Raw genomic sequence first — 19142 nt, forward strand, 5'->3', positions numbered from 1 at the left:
ACAAATGTAATAATCTTAATGATATTCAGACGCCCTGACAATTTGGACGCTTAGGGTTCAAAGCCCAACAGGTGCTGCAAACTCTCATAGGGTAATCAGTTAATTAGAGACAACCCACCAGAACAGATACAATAACATCTTTTATAGAACAACAGTGGTCATGTTAGAGTCATCTTGTACGATAATAATTTATTTGTTAAAAACACATCTTTTTAAAACGTGATGTAAAGTTTGTCCCAGATATGGTACATGTCCTTGTCAAAGTCCTTTTGGGCATTTGAATTGAGAATATACAGACAGAAAAATCCACCTAGTTTCTTGGGAAGCTTATCCCTGCTGGAAAAATTGAAGGCATGCCAGGATATTCGGACATCTATCTCAAAATGTTATGTTATGTTTTGTTATGCTATGTTATGTTAATCAAACTTGATAAAGTGCAGCAAATCGTATTAAGGGTATATCTCGGCGCTCAGCCAGCACACGTAAATCTCCAGAGACTAAAATTGCCACGTTTTCAACATTTGTTGGAGTTTAACAAAGTCTAGGCAACAATGGAGATTGAGAGGCAGTTGATTCCAGGCAGTAGGGGTATTGAAAGGAAAGGCTCTGGTACCATGGCTAGCGGTTCGGACATGGAGGTCAGTCAGACGCTCCTTATCACTCGATCTTAAAGTGTGGGAAGGTCGATAGCGATACAATTTAACTATTAGGTAGAAAGGGGCATTGCACATCAAGGACTTATGAGTAAGACAATAGATTTGAAATAAAATGTGTTAATTAATGGGAATCCAATGAAGATCTCTCAAAATAGGAACCGAGGGACAGCCTGCCCGAAGATTGCTGACCAGGAAGGCTGCAGTGTTTTTCACCACCTAGACCTTAGACAGTAAGATATCATTAACTGCCATAAATAGCACATTAATCCAGTCCAGGTGGCTTTATGACCAAGGACTGGACCAACATTTTTCTGGCTGAAGATGGTAGGAAAGACCCTCCTCAGAGTGTTTCATAGTTGCAAAACAGGAATCACATAATGCTGTGATGTGATCATTCATGGAAAGTTCTTGATCTATTATAACACCCAGATTTTTTACGGTGTGACATGGTGATTGAATTGCCCCCCACTCCATAGGCCACCAGTTGAGGGTCAAGAGGCACTGAGCTTTTCCGAACAGCAAGATCTCAGGTTTTTCACCATTCAGCTGTAGAAAGTTGGTTGTCATCAAGGCAGCAATATTCCTAAAACAGTCATGGAAGCGGTGTGCTGCATCATCAGTATCCTGCCCCATCGAGATGATTAGCTGGATGGCATCAGCAAATGAGATTATATCAAAGCCACAAGATTTAACAATCTGGGCCAGAGTAGCCACATAGATGTTAAACAAAGTTGAGCTAAGTGATGAGCCTTGAGGCCCCTTATTAATGGAAATAGAGCACAATTTGAATGGGCTCAGCATGATTGTTTGAGCACGGCTCTCTACAATGTCTGCCAGCCACAGTAGAGTCTTGCCTTTGATACCAATCACCTGCAGCCTGCTGATCAGTACTGTCTAACAAAACAAGCATGGCACGGAAACTAGCATCCAAATTACATTGTAAAGCCGGTAACTGCCACCAGTGCAGTCTGAACCTGAATGGGAGGGATCCAGAATCTCATGATCCTCCATGAATGCCATAAGCTGCTTATTTACACAGCTTGCCACCATTTTCCCCAAGAAAGGTAAGATTGGTAAAAGGCGGTAGTTGGACAAACTGTTTGGATTCGGTATTCATTTTTTTCAGAATAAGAGAGACCAGAGCAACCTTCCAAAGTGGTGGTACTTTAGCTGATTCTAGAGGGAGATTGGATAGCGAAAGAATGGAAGGGGCTAACATGGTCGGAAGGTTCGCAGAGACTTTAGGAGGACAAATGTCTGCAGGTGAACTTGATCTGGCATTCATTTGATCCAAAGTACAAGGTTGAAATCTGTCTAGGATCTGGGTAGTGCCCTTGGGAGGAAGACTTACCAAGGTTGAGTTGGTCTGAGTTTGGCTAGAAGTTAACTTCTTATGTATAACTTCAATCTTATCCTCAAGAAGTTTGCCGAGGAGTTGCAGAATTGTTGAGAGACAGGGATGTCCAAGATGGAAGCGCAGGCTTGGTGAACTAATTGAGCACTTCATAAAGTCTTTGGTAGAATTACCTGCTTTCTCAATTCTGCCAGATAGATACCTTCTCCTGAAATTTCAGATATGGGCATGGTATTGGGATAGTTCCTGTTTAAAAACAACTGTCAGTTGGGGTTTTAGTGTGGTGCCAGCGGCTATCCAAGCTTTTTCAACCGACTTCCAGAGCAGACAGTTCTATAGAAAACCAAGGGACATGCGTCTCTTTCAGTTAATGAAAATAATGAAGTACTTCACATTGAAGTAATTTGAGCCAGAGATGAAAAAGTATGTTCTGCACCTTCGCTGAGACAGAGTTATAGAGTAGCAGGGCATTATTGCTCAAAGTTAATGGCATTACCATGATTATGCTGCTGAAAAGTGGGTTTCTAAAGGATTGAATTATATTTCCTCATAACTTTCTCCAGGGGTAACTGAGTCTCTATTTTCAGGTCCCTTTGCCCCTGACCTGGGACCAGGACCTGTGATCTGGTTAAGCCTGTGGCCCGGCCTCTTAATTGTGGGCCCTGTGTGTTCTGAAGAACTGGCAGGTGATGCATGTGTGCCTGGCAGTCAATCAACTTAAAACCTTACTCCCACACGCGGCCACTGTATAGTTCTGACAGTGCGGAGAAATGGAGAATTGCTGCTGAAAGAGAAGAGACGGTAAAAAGAAGCAAGAGTGGATGGAAGAAGAATATTGGTGTTTTCCTGTGGGAATTGAGAGCTGGCAACATGATGAAAAATGAATCAGAAGCCAGGTTACTATTTCTGCAAGGTAGGAGAGCAGTCAGGACTCTGTGAAGCAGGAAGTCAGATGAGTCCAGGTGCTGTCGCTTGTCTCAACCGGAGACAGAGAAGAGAACCAGGCCTTTCTAAGAGGATTTGGAGGAAAGAGACGAATGGATGTTACTAACTGGGTAACGAAGGCCCATATTTATACTTTTTGACGCTAAACTGCGCTAACGCAGTTTAGCGTCAAAAAATTTTGCGCCGTCTAACGCCATTCTGAAGCGCCATGCGGGCGCCGTATTTATGGAATGGCGTTAGACGGCGCAATCAGACCGGCGCTGCCTGGTGTGCGTGGAAAAAAACCACGTAGACCAGGCAGCTCCGGCGTTGGGAAAAAATGACGTTAGGGCGTCTTAAAATGGCGCAAGTCCGGTTGACGCTAAAAAATCGTCTTAACCCGACTTGCGCCATTTTTTTTCGACGCCCATCCCCCATCAACATGACTCCTATCATTGTAAAGATAGGAGTCATGCCCCCTTGCCCAATGGCCATGCCCAGGGGACTTCTGTCCCCTGGGCATGGTCATTGGGCATAGTGGCATGTAGGGGGGCACAAATCAGGCCCCCCTATGCCAAAAAAAATTATAATAAAAAAAAAAAAAAATACTTACCTGAACTTACCTGAATGTCCCTGGGGTGGGTCCCTCCAGCCTTGGGTGTCCTCCTGGGGTGGGCAAGGGTGGCAGGGGGGGTCCCTGGGGGCAGGGGAGGGCACTCTGGGCTCATTTTGAGCCCACTTGTCCCTTAACGCCATGCCTGACCCAGGCGTTAAAAAGCGGCGCAAATGCGCCGTTTTTAGCCACGCCCACTCCCGGGCGTCTCTTTTGCCCGGGAGTATAAATACCACGTAAAGGCCTGGGAGTCATTTTTTAAGACGGGAACGCCTCCCTTGCATATCATTAACGCAAGGAAGGGGTTCACGCAAAAAAATGACGCACATTCCGGGAACTTTGACGCTAGACGCCTCTAACGCCATAGTATAAATATGGCGTTAGTTGGCGTTAGTTTAGCGTCGAATTTGCGTCGAAAAAAACGACGCAAATTCGGCGCAACCAGAGTATAAATACGGCCCGAAGTATTTTCATGTGTTAGGGCGCGGTTGACAGGTTTGAAAGGGTGGCTTTAGTGGCATTCTACGTTTTCTATATCTCTCCATACTTCCCCTTGGGCTGTCTTTGCTTTGCTAAAAGATAGTTTGATGGATAACGTTCTGGGGCGGGAATGACACAGGGAAGAAAGGAAGAGTGTTCTCAATATTATACATCTTTCTTTCATGTTTTAGTGTAGATGCGTTAATGAGGCAGCCCTACAGGGGAATGAGGAATCCTTTAAAATGCTGTGCTGTCGGGCACCGCGTCGTAGTCCCCGACTCATGCCTTACACAGCCCCATATTAAACTAACTTTTTTTAGTGGTACAATGGTGGAAAGCAGTGGATAAAAAATACATCTCTTAATGAAACTGCAAATATTGTAGATATTAATGAAGGTCAACACAGATATAATGCACTTCCAAGAAACAAAATATTAATATGCAGTTCTTTCCATACAACAGACATACTCATGTTTTTTATAAGAAAGGGAAACAAACAAGTCCCTTAGAGCCTCAATTGACCCCACCCCCACTTCTCCTTCCTGTGGTGTGAAAAAAACAGCTTCATTTTTCAATAAATATCCCTTCCCTGAGCGCGCCGGCTGCTGACCCAGCACACTTCCTTCGCTGACTTTTTCTGCTTGTGCATCCGAGTGATGATGATCCTGTGGAAGTGGCGCGAGGTGCAGTTTATCATAGTTCGTTCTTGTCACGTTTGCAGAAAACGCTTTGGAAAGGGAGCTCGTTCCAGGCCCAGGGAACACCTGCAAAATATGCGGCCTCACGCGCCGATCTCAGGAGCTCAATTATCGCAAGGCATCCAGGAATGCAAAGAGCTTCGACTCAGGCTATGTCCGACAAATAAGAAGATTTTGTTTAAAAACATGCTATTGCAGACCAAAACGCCTCTAAGAATAACACTGTGTTTACACTGCTGCCATTTCCCGACTCTAAAACCTATTTCACAGGTGTAAAGTATAGAATAATTTCTAGAATGGCTTGTTTCCTGTATACCCTTAGCCCTAGGTTGCCCACCAGGTCACCTTAATACATTTCTAATAAATAGATCATTGGTTGGTCATAAAAGGATGATGAAACCATGAGCAAATGTGTTATAAGCTGTACTTGCATAACCATTTATTTATGATTCCACACATTTATTCCCTTGTGAATTTTGTAAAACAGATCATATCTACGTTTTTATCGATGATGCGTTATTAGTATAATACCATGTTTGATTGTCAGCACACAGATCTTAATGATTCTCCAACCTATGAGCCCAGTTGCGTCGAACTTCCACCACGCAACATGGTGCATGCACGACACAACTCAAATCTGTGATTTATGAAACCTGAGTGGCTTCATAAATACCGACTAAAGCAACGCAGTGTAAATCGCTGAGTTGCATTACTCTGCCCCAGGGAGAATTACATGAGTGTTTCGTGGGTTTTCCCATGCAACACCCTTGGATTTTGACGGATTTCCTTATTTACCAAAAATGGTAGACCTGGGAATGTGGCAAAATGGAACGCCTTCCTAGGTGAGACGTAAAGAGTAGAAATATCTTTAGTCTACTCACATTTTCCTCTTTCTATGAGTGCTGCATTCTGCAGCAACCACAGAAAGAGTAAAATGCCTCAGGGGACTGTTTTTATGCAGGAAGCTGTACCTTTGTGCATAAAAACAACCTTCCTTGGAATGGACGTACCCTTGTAAGGATGCCTATGTTGCGCTAGGCTGCTAAAACTGCACCACCGCAGGAACAAATGTAGGAATGTGCTGTATTCTTTTTGATGCGGTGCATTCCTGATTGTGTGCCGCAGGGGCAACGCAATCCTTTCCTAAATCTGTCCACAAGCCATATTCTTTTTAATACGGAGCATTCCTGCCTTTTCTCTGTGATGCAGTGCAGGGCAGCAAAGTGACGCTGCCCTGTGCCACAAACTCATAAATATGACTTTGTATCAAGGAGCTCATTACGAATGATGCAATTTTACCAGAACCTCTCCATTAGGATAAGGGTTCTTTGATAAAGAAGTGAATGTTCACCATACACCATCCAGCACAATGGGCTTTGCCATTTGACAAACTCCTTCTTTAAATAGCTCAATTCACCAAAACATGGCAAGAGTGGTATTTTAAGATTTGGGGTATTGGAACAGTGCCTAAGGTATACTTTGCCTGGTAGAATGTTATAAAAACGTTATTCTCTACATAGTGAGAGAACATTGAGAAACAGTATTGTCCAGCTAATTGTGAAGAGATCTTACATTCCTCTAGCTGAGGTTTATCTAATCACAATATAGGCCGTGTGCTCTTTTTATAGCTAATCTAACCTCAACACGAACCATTTGTTGTTACAGGGGGTATAAAACCATATGCTCATAAACCAGACTTCACACTATACTTCTATCTCTCTGGAAGGTGCTAAATAACTGCATGTTCTGATACATTCAAATCTTACAAGGTACACAGAAGGTCCAGTTCTTCTCTTTATGTTGTTATACCCATATTTGAATCAGTTTGCAGTGTGTACATAACAAGGCTTTGACAACAAACTTAGGATACCATAGCACGGCAAACCGATCGTTACTTGCAGGCATTGATGAACCTTTCTGTTCACCAGAGCTTCAGATCATGGCATGGTTAGAGAGAGAAAATTATGTGAGGTTGTGACCTAGTCTCGTTCTTACGCCAGCGTAAAGATTTTGTTAAAGCTGTTAGGTGTCTTCACAATAAAACCATATCTTCTAAAAGAAATGTCTTCTCACTCGAAATTTGATGCAATTGGCAGCATTTTGCCTGAATCATTTTACCATAACCCCAACCCACTTAGAACCTTAGGTATGAAACAATGTTAGGATTGTGGAAAATACTAAATTGAAAGGAACACCACCACAGGGTAGCCGTGTGCACAATTTGCCATCTGTCGATTTTCTACTGATACCTGTAACTGCTAAGCTCTAGAAAAGGTCTAATTTCTCCAAGCTGAAGAGTCTTGGACAAAGGCCATTGCAGTATAAACAGAAGATGGGGGTAATGCTAGTCTCTCATTCTAGTTAAGTCTCTGATAGTTCACAGCACAGCGTGGATGTCCTCCGTTCTCAGCACCTTGTAGGTCAGCCAGTAAAAGATGTTGAAAATGAGAAAAGTGAGGGGGAAGGTGGCTCTGGAGACGGTGTCGATCCGCTTGGCGCGGTCCACAAAGCGTTTGTGAATGACTTCTCTGTCCTTCAGGGGTGGAGGTGGAGGCGGAGGCGGGCTGTACACGCTCGAACCTTCCATGGCTCCCATGTCTCTCAGCTGCAGACAATGGCCGAGGCCATAACCGTGGAAATAAAAGCGGCTCTCCCTCATGACGTCCTCTTCCTGTGCCAAAGCAAGAGAATGACACAACATTTTTGTTACACTGGCAACTCACCCTGTACAGACAGCATCAGACACACTGCAAACGTCTTGGGTTAACTATCTCTCTTTATTAACCAGATTGTTACTCATTAGTCATTTATAAAATGTTGAGTATAATTCCAAATAGCAAACAAAGAGCAAAACAGACAAAGGAAGCTACTTTTCTAAATGTGCAGTCTCTCGCCATGGCAGCATGCACAGGTGCATATTTTCACAGCTCCACATGTGCAGCGTAAGAGGCGGGTGTATCAGGAAAAGGCACGTACAAAAGTTAACGGAGTGGCAAACGCACTTTACATTCATTCATACATAATCCCATGAATTATTGACTGCCTACAAAATCACAAGAGGCTCGCCCAGGAGGAGCCACCGGAAGGTTATGAAAATCCAGCGCTAATGAGTTGAGATAAATAATGTATCCGTGGTTTAGTACATTGGACACTATGATTTATGCAGCGGTGAGTTTTATATTGTACTCGCTGTTGTGTTTCTGCTCTGCAAGCAGTTTCCTTTTTTTAACCTTGCCGAAAGGTACAGCAGAGGTTATAGGGGGCACTTTCTATCTTTAGGAATGTGATACTGAGTCAACTTTTATGTGCATATTTGGGTAGCCTAATTACAAATTTTATTATCTAAACTCACATGCACTGGTTCAGCCGATTGCTGTGCTGGGATAGCGCCTGTAAACTACCTGTCCCACAAGTGTCTTTACTACAGGCAGGGCATCAGCAAAGGACTGTTCCAATGCTAAGTGGCAGTTCTCATGCAGCAGAATAATGCTAAATAATACTAGCGATTTTATTTTTCACATCTAAACACAAAATTTTGAACGACTTTAGTTTTTTTCTTTTATAATACCCTCCTGTAACCTTTTAGTCGCCGGAGAGGTTCTGGAGGTAAATACGAATGAAAAACAGTGTAGGTGGTGAACACTTTAGAGAATAGGGTAGGTACCCTTGGCTGAGGATCTCCTCTCGTGACCTCTGATAGTCTGTATGATTCAAGTAAAAAAAAAGCCTGAATAAAGAACTATCCCAGAGATTTCTGAAGTACTTGTTTAGTTTCGAGCAGTCTCTACCGCTGCCACCTCGCCGCTCCTCTCAAGCACTACAGGCACAGGCTCCCGGCCTGCCCTGCAGCCAATCCGAACGCTACTGACAGTAGCATTCGGATTGGCTGGGAGTGCCCAGAAAAGGTGCTCCCAGGCAGACTGGAGTCCTGTGCCTGATCTCTACAGCCTCGCAACTGTGTTGCTGGGCTGGAAAGACCCCTGTGCATATGTGTGTTTGGCCGACCTGAGACGGCTGGCCAAAAATGCATGCGCACTGAGGGGGAGTGCTCTCCCCCTCCCTCCCATCACAGCCAGTGGCCTCTCCCTTTTACTCTAAAACAATAATAAACATAGTTTGTTATCATTTTGTAGTAAAAGTTTTGCAGCTGCTGCTCTTGGCGGGGGCGGGGGAGGTGACCCACCTCCACCATAGTGGAGGAGCCATACCTGGTGAATACCCTACACTCACCCACTCCACATGACTAATTGGGCTTGGGTACGTGCATGTGCATCCATCAAGTCAGCCTATTTTCCCTAGCAAAACCACCACTGCAGTCAAACTCTGTTACAGACCAGGTAAATGTTAATGTAGGCTATGTAAAAATTATGTTATACTACATTATTTTAAAATGAATGGCCATGAACCCTGAGCTGCCCAGGGACACCAAGAAAAGGCCTCACAAGTTATCAGCCATCCGCTTATGGTGGCTCATGTGCTCTTGAACCTGAAAATGAAGGATCACACACGTTGTTGGCATCATAAATCAATACCTTTCACACCTCACTATTCACTCAGAAGGAAAGTAAGCATAAAAACTCCTAGTGCCCATCAAAGCCAACACAATTCAGATCTTAAAACTAAAAAAAACGTTTTTCTAATTAAGTTGTTTTTTCACAAATAACTAGAGAAAGCTGGTCAGAAAGCTCGTGTAATATTTTGCTCTCTTAGAGAACCTCTCATTTATTTCAGTTTACAAATCTCATAACCCACTGCTGTAACATATCAACAATTGCTAAAAAAAAACTGGTTACACACTCTTGTGATGTCATGAAGGGCTTCCAGGCCAGACTGACAGGGCTCTCTTGAAGCCTTTAAGAGTAGCTCTGCTTGTCTGCTTTAATTGAAAGTAGGAGGGTGAGGATGGTAGGTAAAGTGGTGGGGCATTGTCGAGTACAGCAGGTAAGTTTTTTTTTTTTTTTTAAACTTTTGGGAAAGGGAGACATTACAGAGGCAATGTTATTAAGGGCTCCCCATTACTCCTCTGCCACTGCATTGCAATTGAATACAGGAGCAGATGATTTTGAGGGCCATATATAACAGAAATATATAAATGGGTAAAAAGAGAATTACAGGGATGTTTTTCACCTCAGGGTTCTGAGTGGCATCATACACAACTCAAGGTTTGCTCCCGTTGCCTATTTGATGTCACTCAGAACCCCTCAGTGAAAAACATTCCCATAATTCACTGTTACCCATCCGTTATTCTTTATGTTATATATGGCTCTCCTAGAAGGCCTCTATCATTTATTTCGGTTTCTGAGTCTCATAATGCACTGCTATGACATAGCAACAGTTGATTACAAAATTGGTTACCTACTGTTGTGATACCATAAAGACTTTCCAGGCCATGCTGAGAGGCCTCTTTGACAGCCTGTCAGCACAGCTCTGCTTGTCTGCATTGACTGAAAGCAGAAAAAAGAGCTGAAGTAGGGAGAAGGAATGCAGGGAAGGTGGTGGGGGGTTGGTCAAGGATGGCAGGTAGGTTTCTGTTTTTTTAAAACTTTGGGACAGGGATACACAACAAGAGGCCTTGTTATTCATGCCTCCCCCATTACTCCTTTGTCACTGTAGCAGTTGAAAGCAGAGGCAGATGATTTTGGGGGCCTTACATAACATAAAATTATAGACTGGTAAAAAGGGAATTATGGGGATGTTTTTCACTTTGGTGTTTTGAGTGACATCATAGACAACTCAAGCTTCACTCTCATTGTCTATTTGATGTCACGCAGAACTCCTTGGTGAAAAACATTCCCATAATTCACTGTTACCCATCTATATTTCCATATCTTCTTACTTACTTTTTTTAGTGGTCCTATTTCAGGGCTTGGTACCATCCATAAAACAATACCTGATGTAGTTCATCTGTGGTGATCAGTTATTTCTACGGTTTACAAAAAAATGGGCCAAGACTGTTAGATCTGGCATCCTTGGTGTGGTCTCCCCGGTCTTTTTTTGCCTCTGATTCCCATGTTTTGACTGCGTGCTGGACTTTGTTTTTGCTGTTTTTGGTACTCCGGGCACTTTACCACTTCTGACCAGAGCTAAAGTGCAAGTGCTTCTGTGTAAAGTGTATGTGTAATTGGCTTTTCATTGATTGGCATATTTGATTTACTAGTAAGTCCCTAGTAAAGTGCACTAGAGGTGCCCAGGGCCTGAATATCAAATGCTACTAGTGGGCCTTCATCACTAGTTGTTCCCCCCACATAAGAAGCCCTGCAAACATGTCTCAGGCCTACCATTGCAGTGTCTGTGTGTGCAGTTTTACACTGCCACTTCGACTTGGCAAGTGCACCCACTTGCCAGGCCCAAATATTCCCTTTTCAAACATGTAAGGCCCCCCTAAGGTCGGCCCTAGGTAGCCACATGGGCTGGGTGCAGTGTATGATAAAGGCGGGCCATGCACTTGTGTGGCTTTACATGTCCTAACAGTGAAATACTGCTACATGTGTTTTTCACTGTTGCAAGGCCTATCTCTCTCATAGGTTAACATGGGGGCTGTCTTTAAATATCCTTAAAATGCAGTTCCCCTTGGAGAGCAGATAGAAATATGGAGTTTGGGGTCCCAGGACTCACAATGTAAAAATACATCTGTTAGTGAAGTTGGTTTTTGGATTGTTAGTTTGAAAATGCACTTTTAGAAAGTAGACATTTTCTTTGCTGTAAACATTCTGTAACTGTGCCTGTTTGTGGATTCTCTGTCTGGGTCAGACTGACAGTTAGTCTGTTTGTGAATCTCCTCTAGACAGTGACACAAAGGGGGCTGGAGTGTAGCCTTCATATCCTTATGAGCCTTCTGAGCTGGAGTGGAGGGAGGAGGGGTCACTTAAACCTGAATGGGCTGTGCCTGCTGCCGTCACACAATGCAGTCTCTAACCCCCGGTGTGTGTCTGGGGCCTGGGCAAGGCAGCATCCTGTAGACCACATAGACTTTCCTTTGAAGTTTGCCTACTTTCAAGGCAGAAAGGGATATAAGTTATGGACCCAAAACCCAAGACTTTAGATTTCTTCAAGATCACTTCTGGAACCAAGAGGAACCTCTGCCAAGGAGAAGAGATGTAGAGCTGAGGAGAAGTGTTGCCCTGCCTGTGACTTTGCTTTGTTGGACTATCCTGAAGTTTCTGCTTCTGCCTGTAAAAGGTGATAAAGACTGGACTTTGTTGTGTATTCTTGCTTGAGAAGAATCTCCAAGGGCTTGAGCTGAGCTTGCCTCCTGTTTTGAAGTCTAAGGGCATCAAAGACTATCTCTGCCAGCACCTGGACTCTCTGCTGAAACCTTTGCCCTGCCAAGTGGTGCTCTATCCAGTCCCTGGGCCATTGAAAGGTGAAATTGGCAGAACAAGTACTGAAATCCACGCACAGAACACAGTGCAGTAAAAACTTTCGATGCACCATCTACAATGCAGCTGATAAACAACGAGCCACCCGCTTTGGGGCTGAAATCAGTGCTACACCTGCATCGCGGCTGGGAGATGGACACATCGTGGCTGAAGAAAGCACGCAACACCCGCTTGTGGCTGCTGATAACAACGCAAGCCCCACACAGCAGGGTTTTCTAACACCGTGCAATTGGATTTCTCACGCATCGTCGCTAGGTGTCGAAGTCATTGTGAACCTGCATGGATCCGAGGTGCCCTATCTGGAAATCGACGCATCGTTGTCTTGCGAGGGGGAAAACTACACATCTCCTACCGACCAGAGAAGAAACAACGCACGCCTCACTTGCAAGTAAGGAATCAACGCATCGCTGTCTTTTCCGACGCACGCTCACCTATGTGGCTTTATTTTTTATGCAAACCAGGTACTTTGTGTAAAATCAACTTTTCCATTGTTTTCTATGGATTAAGACTCATTCTTTTGATAATCCATATCTTGACTTGTGTATGTTGGATTTTTGTTGTTTTAGTCTTGTTTGATTTAGATAAATATTGCCTATTTTTCTAAACTGGTGTGGTGTCCCATTTGTAGTGTTTTCACTGTATTACTATGTGTGTTGGTACAAATACTTTACACATTGCTTCTGGGTTAAGCCTTTCTGCTTGTGCGAAGCTACCAAGGGAGTGAGTGGGGGGCTAACTAAGTATGTTTCCCCTGTGTCCTGACTAGAGTGAGGGTCCTTGCTTGGACAGGGGATAACCTGACTGCCAACCAAAGACCCCATTTGTAACAAAGGCTATCTAGACAGTCACAAAATGTGAATTCTTACACAATATTACTATTGGGAAGTTAGAAAATTGGTGGGCTTCTCTGAAAGGAAACTTTAAGCTATTTGTTTTAGAGGTAAATGCTCTCCTAAAAAGCATCATCACCATCCCGTTTCACTACAGCACAATTCCCTTTAAAAATACCTGTGTTACAAGACATAAGAAATATTTACAGAATAGCATAAAATTACTACACTAGGTAGTGTTGACTGCTTGACAGTGTTTCCAAAAGAGCAGGTTTGATGGTTGCATTGCTGACAGCTGATGGAGGGAAGACCAGCGAAACCTCAAGCAAACTACTTCTATACTTTTGCTAGAGTATGGCTGGAGGTGAGAGGGTGAATTTACTAATTTTATTCTATGAAGCACAGTTAATAAAGCTGTGCTGTGTTAAGTGATCTGGAGAGAGCAGGATAGTGTCATATCTTTCAAGATATGGTGCTGCTGGTCCCTTCCCAAATATTGGCACGCTTTCAGGCTGCCTTGCTCCGTGCACTAAACTTTGCACCATAGTGCCAAGCATAGGCACTATGGTGCATAACTAGCAAAGGTGTTGTAGTGGAAGTATAGCCTTCTAATAGAAAATATTATGCAGGCATACTGTAAAACTCTTTCCACTTCGAATGTGTGCTGTATAGTACAGCCCAGATGTAAAGCCTGAAAAGTTAGGAGAAAAAAAATCTTATTTCCTACTTGCACCAGACTAAAGAAAACATAATAAGCCTTCATAAATCTGCCCCAAGATTATTATTCAGTTTCTACCTATAGACAGGATCCTCTCTCTAGAAATCTTTTTGTATAAATGGTAGGCTCTTAAACTTTGTCCTGAACTTAATACCACTGCCACAAGTAAAGGATCTATATGTCTTACTGTAAACCCAGGAGCAGGTTGCGGTGCTTTATAAGGGTGAGGCGGAGGGTGCAAGGGTGTGGGGAATTAAAAATAAATAAAAAAAATACCCATACCGTCACCGCTGCTGTCACTACCATACCGCTCCTCTGCTGCAGGCAGACTGCAAACACAGGCTCGCAGCCTGCCTTGTGGCCAATCCTGATGCTGCTCAGAGCAGCGTTATGATTGGCCGGGAGCGCCCAGCCACGGCGGTCCCAGGCACACTGGGAGCCTGTGCCTGCTCTCTTCTGCCTGGCAACACAGTGCAGGGTTGGAGACAGCCTACTGCGCATGTGTGTTTGGCCAGCCCGAGATGGCCGGGCCAAACATAGATGAGCAATGAGGGGAAGTGCTGGGCACTCCCTCCAAGTGCTTGTCACTGCCTGTGGCCTGCCCCTTTTACCAAAAAACTATAATAACAAAAGGTTTGCAGTTGCTGTTGCTGGCGGGGGTGACCCTCCTCCGCCCTAGTGGAGGAGCCGCACCTGTGTAAACACAAAAACTTTTGACTTGTCTGTATTCTGATTTCTGGACTTCTCTATGATCTGAGGTGATTATGCTTGCTTCTACCATCCTGTGCATCTATTAAAAGGTGACAAAACAAATCCATATGTGCTCAGCATATAAGCCATTTCTATGTAGTAGCCATGTTTCCAACATTGCTTTAGCTTTAGGTAAACACAGCTCTATAGAATGTCAATTGATCTTTGTATATAAAGTAAACTCATTGAACTGCTTGACTGAATGCATACCTTTAAGGCAGGTGATACTAATCACTTTTGGGCTCAACATGTGCACCACATGAAGCAGAATATTCAAATAGAGCATGATGCAGGCCTGCTGAGCTTGTGTAGCATCTCTGGGACTTGAATATTCTCTCTGAATCCAGAGGGAAAGGCAAACATGCTCTTCTGTTCCAAAAGCCTTGTGAGGCTGATATGGAGTCAGATTCCTAGCTTACCACTGTGCCAAGGGTGGTGCTGTACCCACTGCTTACTTTCCTGCTGGTGTAGCAATGTGCACCCATGTGCTGTGAGAAGCTGTGTACTGAAAATTAGGCTATTGTTTTCTGACCACATGCAAGAAACGTGCAAAATAATTATTTCGCGCCCAATTAAATCTATGGTATGACTAGGACAAAGTCGCTTTTTGACCATAATGGAAAGGCTTGATGCCTGTAAACTCTCAAATGTTTACTCATTATGAACTGAGCATAGAAAAGAGCTGCTAAAGCCTGGAGAAATAAAATTTTTTAAAAGGTGCAGACTTTCACCCTTTCTTAGACTGAAGTGGCAAAACACAAATCACAAAGCCTGGAGCATTGACTTCCCCTTGTTATGTTACGTGTATTTTTAGAGTGTGCTAATCAAACCAAGGGTATCCTGGACCTGTAGCAGGTGAGTGAGCCTAGCACTGATGGGCATCCTTGAAGAGCCAAGTCTTCAGCAAGAAGGGAGGAGGAGGAGGCTTTGATGTGTTGTGGGATGTTATTCCAAGCAAGTTCTCAAGGGCCCAATAGTTGACCTCCTGTTTTCCTACTCAAAGACACAAAAACGAAGGATTCTGGACTCATTGAAGGCCTAGTTGATCACTAGGGCTGGACTCTGCCGGGTCCTCGATGGGAGACAGACCTGGTACTTAGATCCAGCCATGAGGATTTCAAGCCTGGAGAAGTGACATGGAGGAGTTTTCTCAGCAGCTGGAGAAAACAGTGCAGAGTGTTTGAGTTAAAGTTTGGTCGACAGAGAACACATCCACTAATGTAGCAGAGTACCCTGTTTGCCAAACCAACAGTCCTCCCTCCCAATTTACAGTCAGGTGGACCATCTTCTTTCTGATGGCAGTGCTCCTGGTAGCTCCACTGTTGGAAGGCTTACACCAACAGGCAGAACGGACCTGTCAGATTAAGGACATCAGACTGCACACCATATTTAGAGTGGATGTCTGATGTATTTTTTCTGTCTGTCTCTCCCAGGAAAAATCTGGAGATTTTGAACTGAGAAAAATGGAAAATGACCCACTCACCCTGGGAGAAAACTCCCAGGTTCTGGACCATTAGTGTTTTGTTTTTCAATGACAAACTCCTGCTTTGTGAGTTTGTTCCTGAAAACCATATATGTTTTGCGTGTGACGACCCAAAAGGCGCCAACAAATATGCATTGCCTTCAGAGGATTCATCATCACAATGGTTCCTCTGAAGGCACAGAGATAATCTGTGGGATGGTGGTGATCTCAAAATATGGTGGTCTTCTTTCCTTCAGGTTGATGGATGCAATATCTATTGCGACCCTGACAGAGTAAGGACCATACACTAAATGAAGCTCTTAGTCATATATCCTACCTCCAAGGTGCTGAGTCTCGCCTATGGAGATTGCACCCTAGGCATGCAAGCAAATATAGGTTTGTCCAATTTGGAGTTTTTACTGTGCTGAAAACAGGTTCAGCAGGACCTCATGATAATGGTATCTGTTATGGGGGGGAAACGCCCTTAAAGCCGACTCCGGAACAACTAAGTACTGGTTAACGAAAGCGGAACAACGCTTTCCTTAACCACGACCTTGTTGTTTTGTGCCTTAACCACGCATGTGCTAAACAACGTGCATGCGTGGTTAAGGCACAAACAAGGGAGTCGGCTAAGGAGGACGACGCGACGAGGCAACAACACAGGTGAGTGGGGCGTGGTGGGGGTCAGGGTTTTAGTTTTTGGGGCGGGGTGGGGGGGTCAGGGTATTTTCTGTTTTAGGGGTGGGGGCCCAGGGGTTTAGGTTTAGGGCCGGGGTATTTTCTGGTTTAGAGCCAGGGGGCGGGGGTGGGGGGTTGGGGTGTTAGGTTTAGGGCCGGGGGTGGGGGGTTGGGGTATTTTCTGGTTTAGGGCTGGGGCAGGGGTGGGGGGTCGGGGTTTTAGGTTTAGGGCCGGGGGTGGTGGGTCAGGGTATTTTCTGGTTTAGGGCAGGAGTTTTATGTTTAGGGCCGGGGGTGCGGGGTTGGGATATTTTCTCGTTTAGGGACGGGGGCGGGGGTGGGGGTTCAGGGTTTTAGGTTTAAGGCCGGGGTGGGGGGTCGGGTATTTTCTGGTTTAGAGCCGGGGGCGGGGGTCGGGGTTTTAGGTTTAGGGCCAGGGGTGGGGGGTGGGGTATTTTGTGGTTTAGGGCCAGGGGGCGGGTGGGGGGTCGGAGTTTTAGGTTTAGGGCCGGGGGTGGGGGGTTGGGGTATTTTCTAGTTTAGGGCCAGGGGACGGGGGTGGGGGGTCAGGGTTTTAGGTTTAGGGCTGGGGGGGGGGTCGGGGTATTTTCTGGTTTAGGGCCGGGGGATGGGGGGTCGGGGTTTTAGGTTTAGGCCCGGGGGTGAGGGGTCGGGGTATTTTCTTGTTTAGGGCCGGGGGTGGGGGTGGGGGGCCGGGGTTTTAGGTTTAGGGCAGGGGGTGGGGGGTTGGGGTATTTTCCGGTATAGGGCTGGGGGCGGGGTAGTTTTAGAGTCAAGGGTGGGGAGTTGGTGTGGTTTTAGGCGAGGGGTTGCAGTAATTTTTAGGGGTGGGGTGGGGGGTCAGGGGGGACGCATGCAGGAACAATGGATGTCTATCACTAACGCCTTTACCAGGAATGCCTTTACAATGAAAAATCGTTGTTAAGGCATTCGTGGTAAAGGCATTAGTGGTAACTACGAGGTTGTTGTTCCGACCTCGTTGTTCAGGCATTCGTTGTTCCGGCAGGCCACGTTCCGACATACATCCGTTATGGGGTCCTGCCTTGCTTGCTTTCAGCATTGCCCTGTTGGAGGATTTTGAGGACCAAAAGTTGTTCATAGTTCTAAGTTCAAAGATAATACTGTGCAACTTGACAAGGCAACAAATCTATCCCTCTGACAAAGTGGACTTAGTGCTGCAAAATCCAGCTTTGTCCCACTTTGTGCTTTTGGCTACAAAATCAACAGTTTTAGCGGGAGCTCAGTGATGACATATTGAATTTTAGAGGGCACTCACTAACTTATGTCATGGACTTTGACCCATTGTATGATTTTAACCTAAGTCAGAATGCAAAACTGAGGACTTGGAGACCTGCTTTATGTATCTGACCTCTGCTCCATTATAGTTGCCTTGATATTGCACCCATGTACAGGCCTACCACAAACTCAGACTTTACATTGATACTTTATTTATTTAGGTGCTTATTTCTTTAAACCTTAAAAAAATCATATTCCATGATCTCCATATATGATTTGTAATGTTTTGGTGTGCGTTTGGTTATTCATTTCTTTATTGTTTTCCAAATTGGTTGGGATATTTATTGTGTTGTTTTGTGGACACTAGATTTGTTGGTATTTCTTGAACTTAACACACATTTCCCTGGGGAATTAAAAAAGTTGCCCAATTTCACTGACACTTGTGTTGAGACATAACCATTTGTTGTTTATTGAGTTGCTTAGGGAATCCCTTCTCAAACTGACGAATAACCCACTTCCTGACCTTCTTAGTGGAGGTGGAGTTACACAAAAATACTAACATGAAATGCATTTATCACTTTGGCAGCTACCTGTGCATGCATTCGGGCCCCAGTGATCTTTTTTAGGGTAGAGCGTGTAAGCGCTATAGAGCCTGTTGTAATCTCTATGTGGGATTTTAAACACACCCACTCTTGCTATTCATTCATTGCTGTGCTTGTCTTAAATGATTCACTTTAATTGATGCATTTTGTGACATGTCCCTCCTTTGTGTGCTGAGTTCCCTCCCCTGGAACTGAGTGAACATTCCTGAACATTTCTGTTGGCCATTACATTACATCACAATTCCTCCTGTTGCCGCGTGTGATGGTCCCTCCTCCGGTTTGCCTTACATCCCAGCTGTGACCCTTTCTAGATATTCAGGCAAGGAGGAACTCTCATGCTCATGGCAGCCGTGGTTCTTTGAATTAGCTTTCTTCTGTCAACTGTTTTACACTTCATTTTCAGTTTATGTGTCAAGAAAAGACCAGTTAGGAACTTGCAATGACAATTGCTCTAACTCGAGCAAATGCGAGACCTGTTGCATTGCAAATGCTTCTTCCTAGTTGATTTAGCCACCTTTCTCTGCTTGCGATAAAGAAAAACCTTTGCCTTCATATTAAGTATTGAAGGAAAGCAACCTATCCTACATATCAAGAGGTTCCTCAAGCTTCCACCTTTAAAATTGTAATGCATGCCATCACCCAATTTCTAAATATAGCCACGTAACCCCAAGACTAATGAAACAGTACTGACACCATTAAAATGTAATTCTGTTGAAGTTCTAAAGTAACTAACAAACAATG

At 44.4% G+C, this 19142-nt stretch overlaps 1 protein-coding gene across 1 annotated transcript in view; it reads right to left on the reverse strand.

The window, feature by feature from the left end:
• Positions 1-4440: 4440 nt before the first annotated feature.
• Positions 4441-19142, reverse strand: part of LOC138265628 (glycine receptor subunit alpha-4) — a 500430-nt gene continuing 485728 nt past the window's right edge. The window contains exon 8 of the mRNA XM_069213515.1: positions 4441-7396. Within this exon, the coding sequence (XP_069069616.1) occupies positions 7103-7396 (294 nt within the window). The 3' untranslated portion in view covers positions 4441-7102. The remainder of the gene's footprint in view (positions 7397-19142) is intronic.

Source organism: Pleurodeles waltl, chromosome 2_1 (assembly GCF_031143425.1).
Source record: "Pleurodeles waltl isolate 20211129_DDA chromosome 2_1, aPleWal1.hap1.20221129, whole genome shotgun sequence".
NCBI classification, from domain to species: domain Eukaryota; kingdom Metazoa; phylum Chordata; class Amphibia; order Caudata; family Salamandridae; genus Pleurodeles; species Pleurodeles waltl.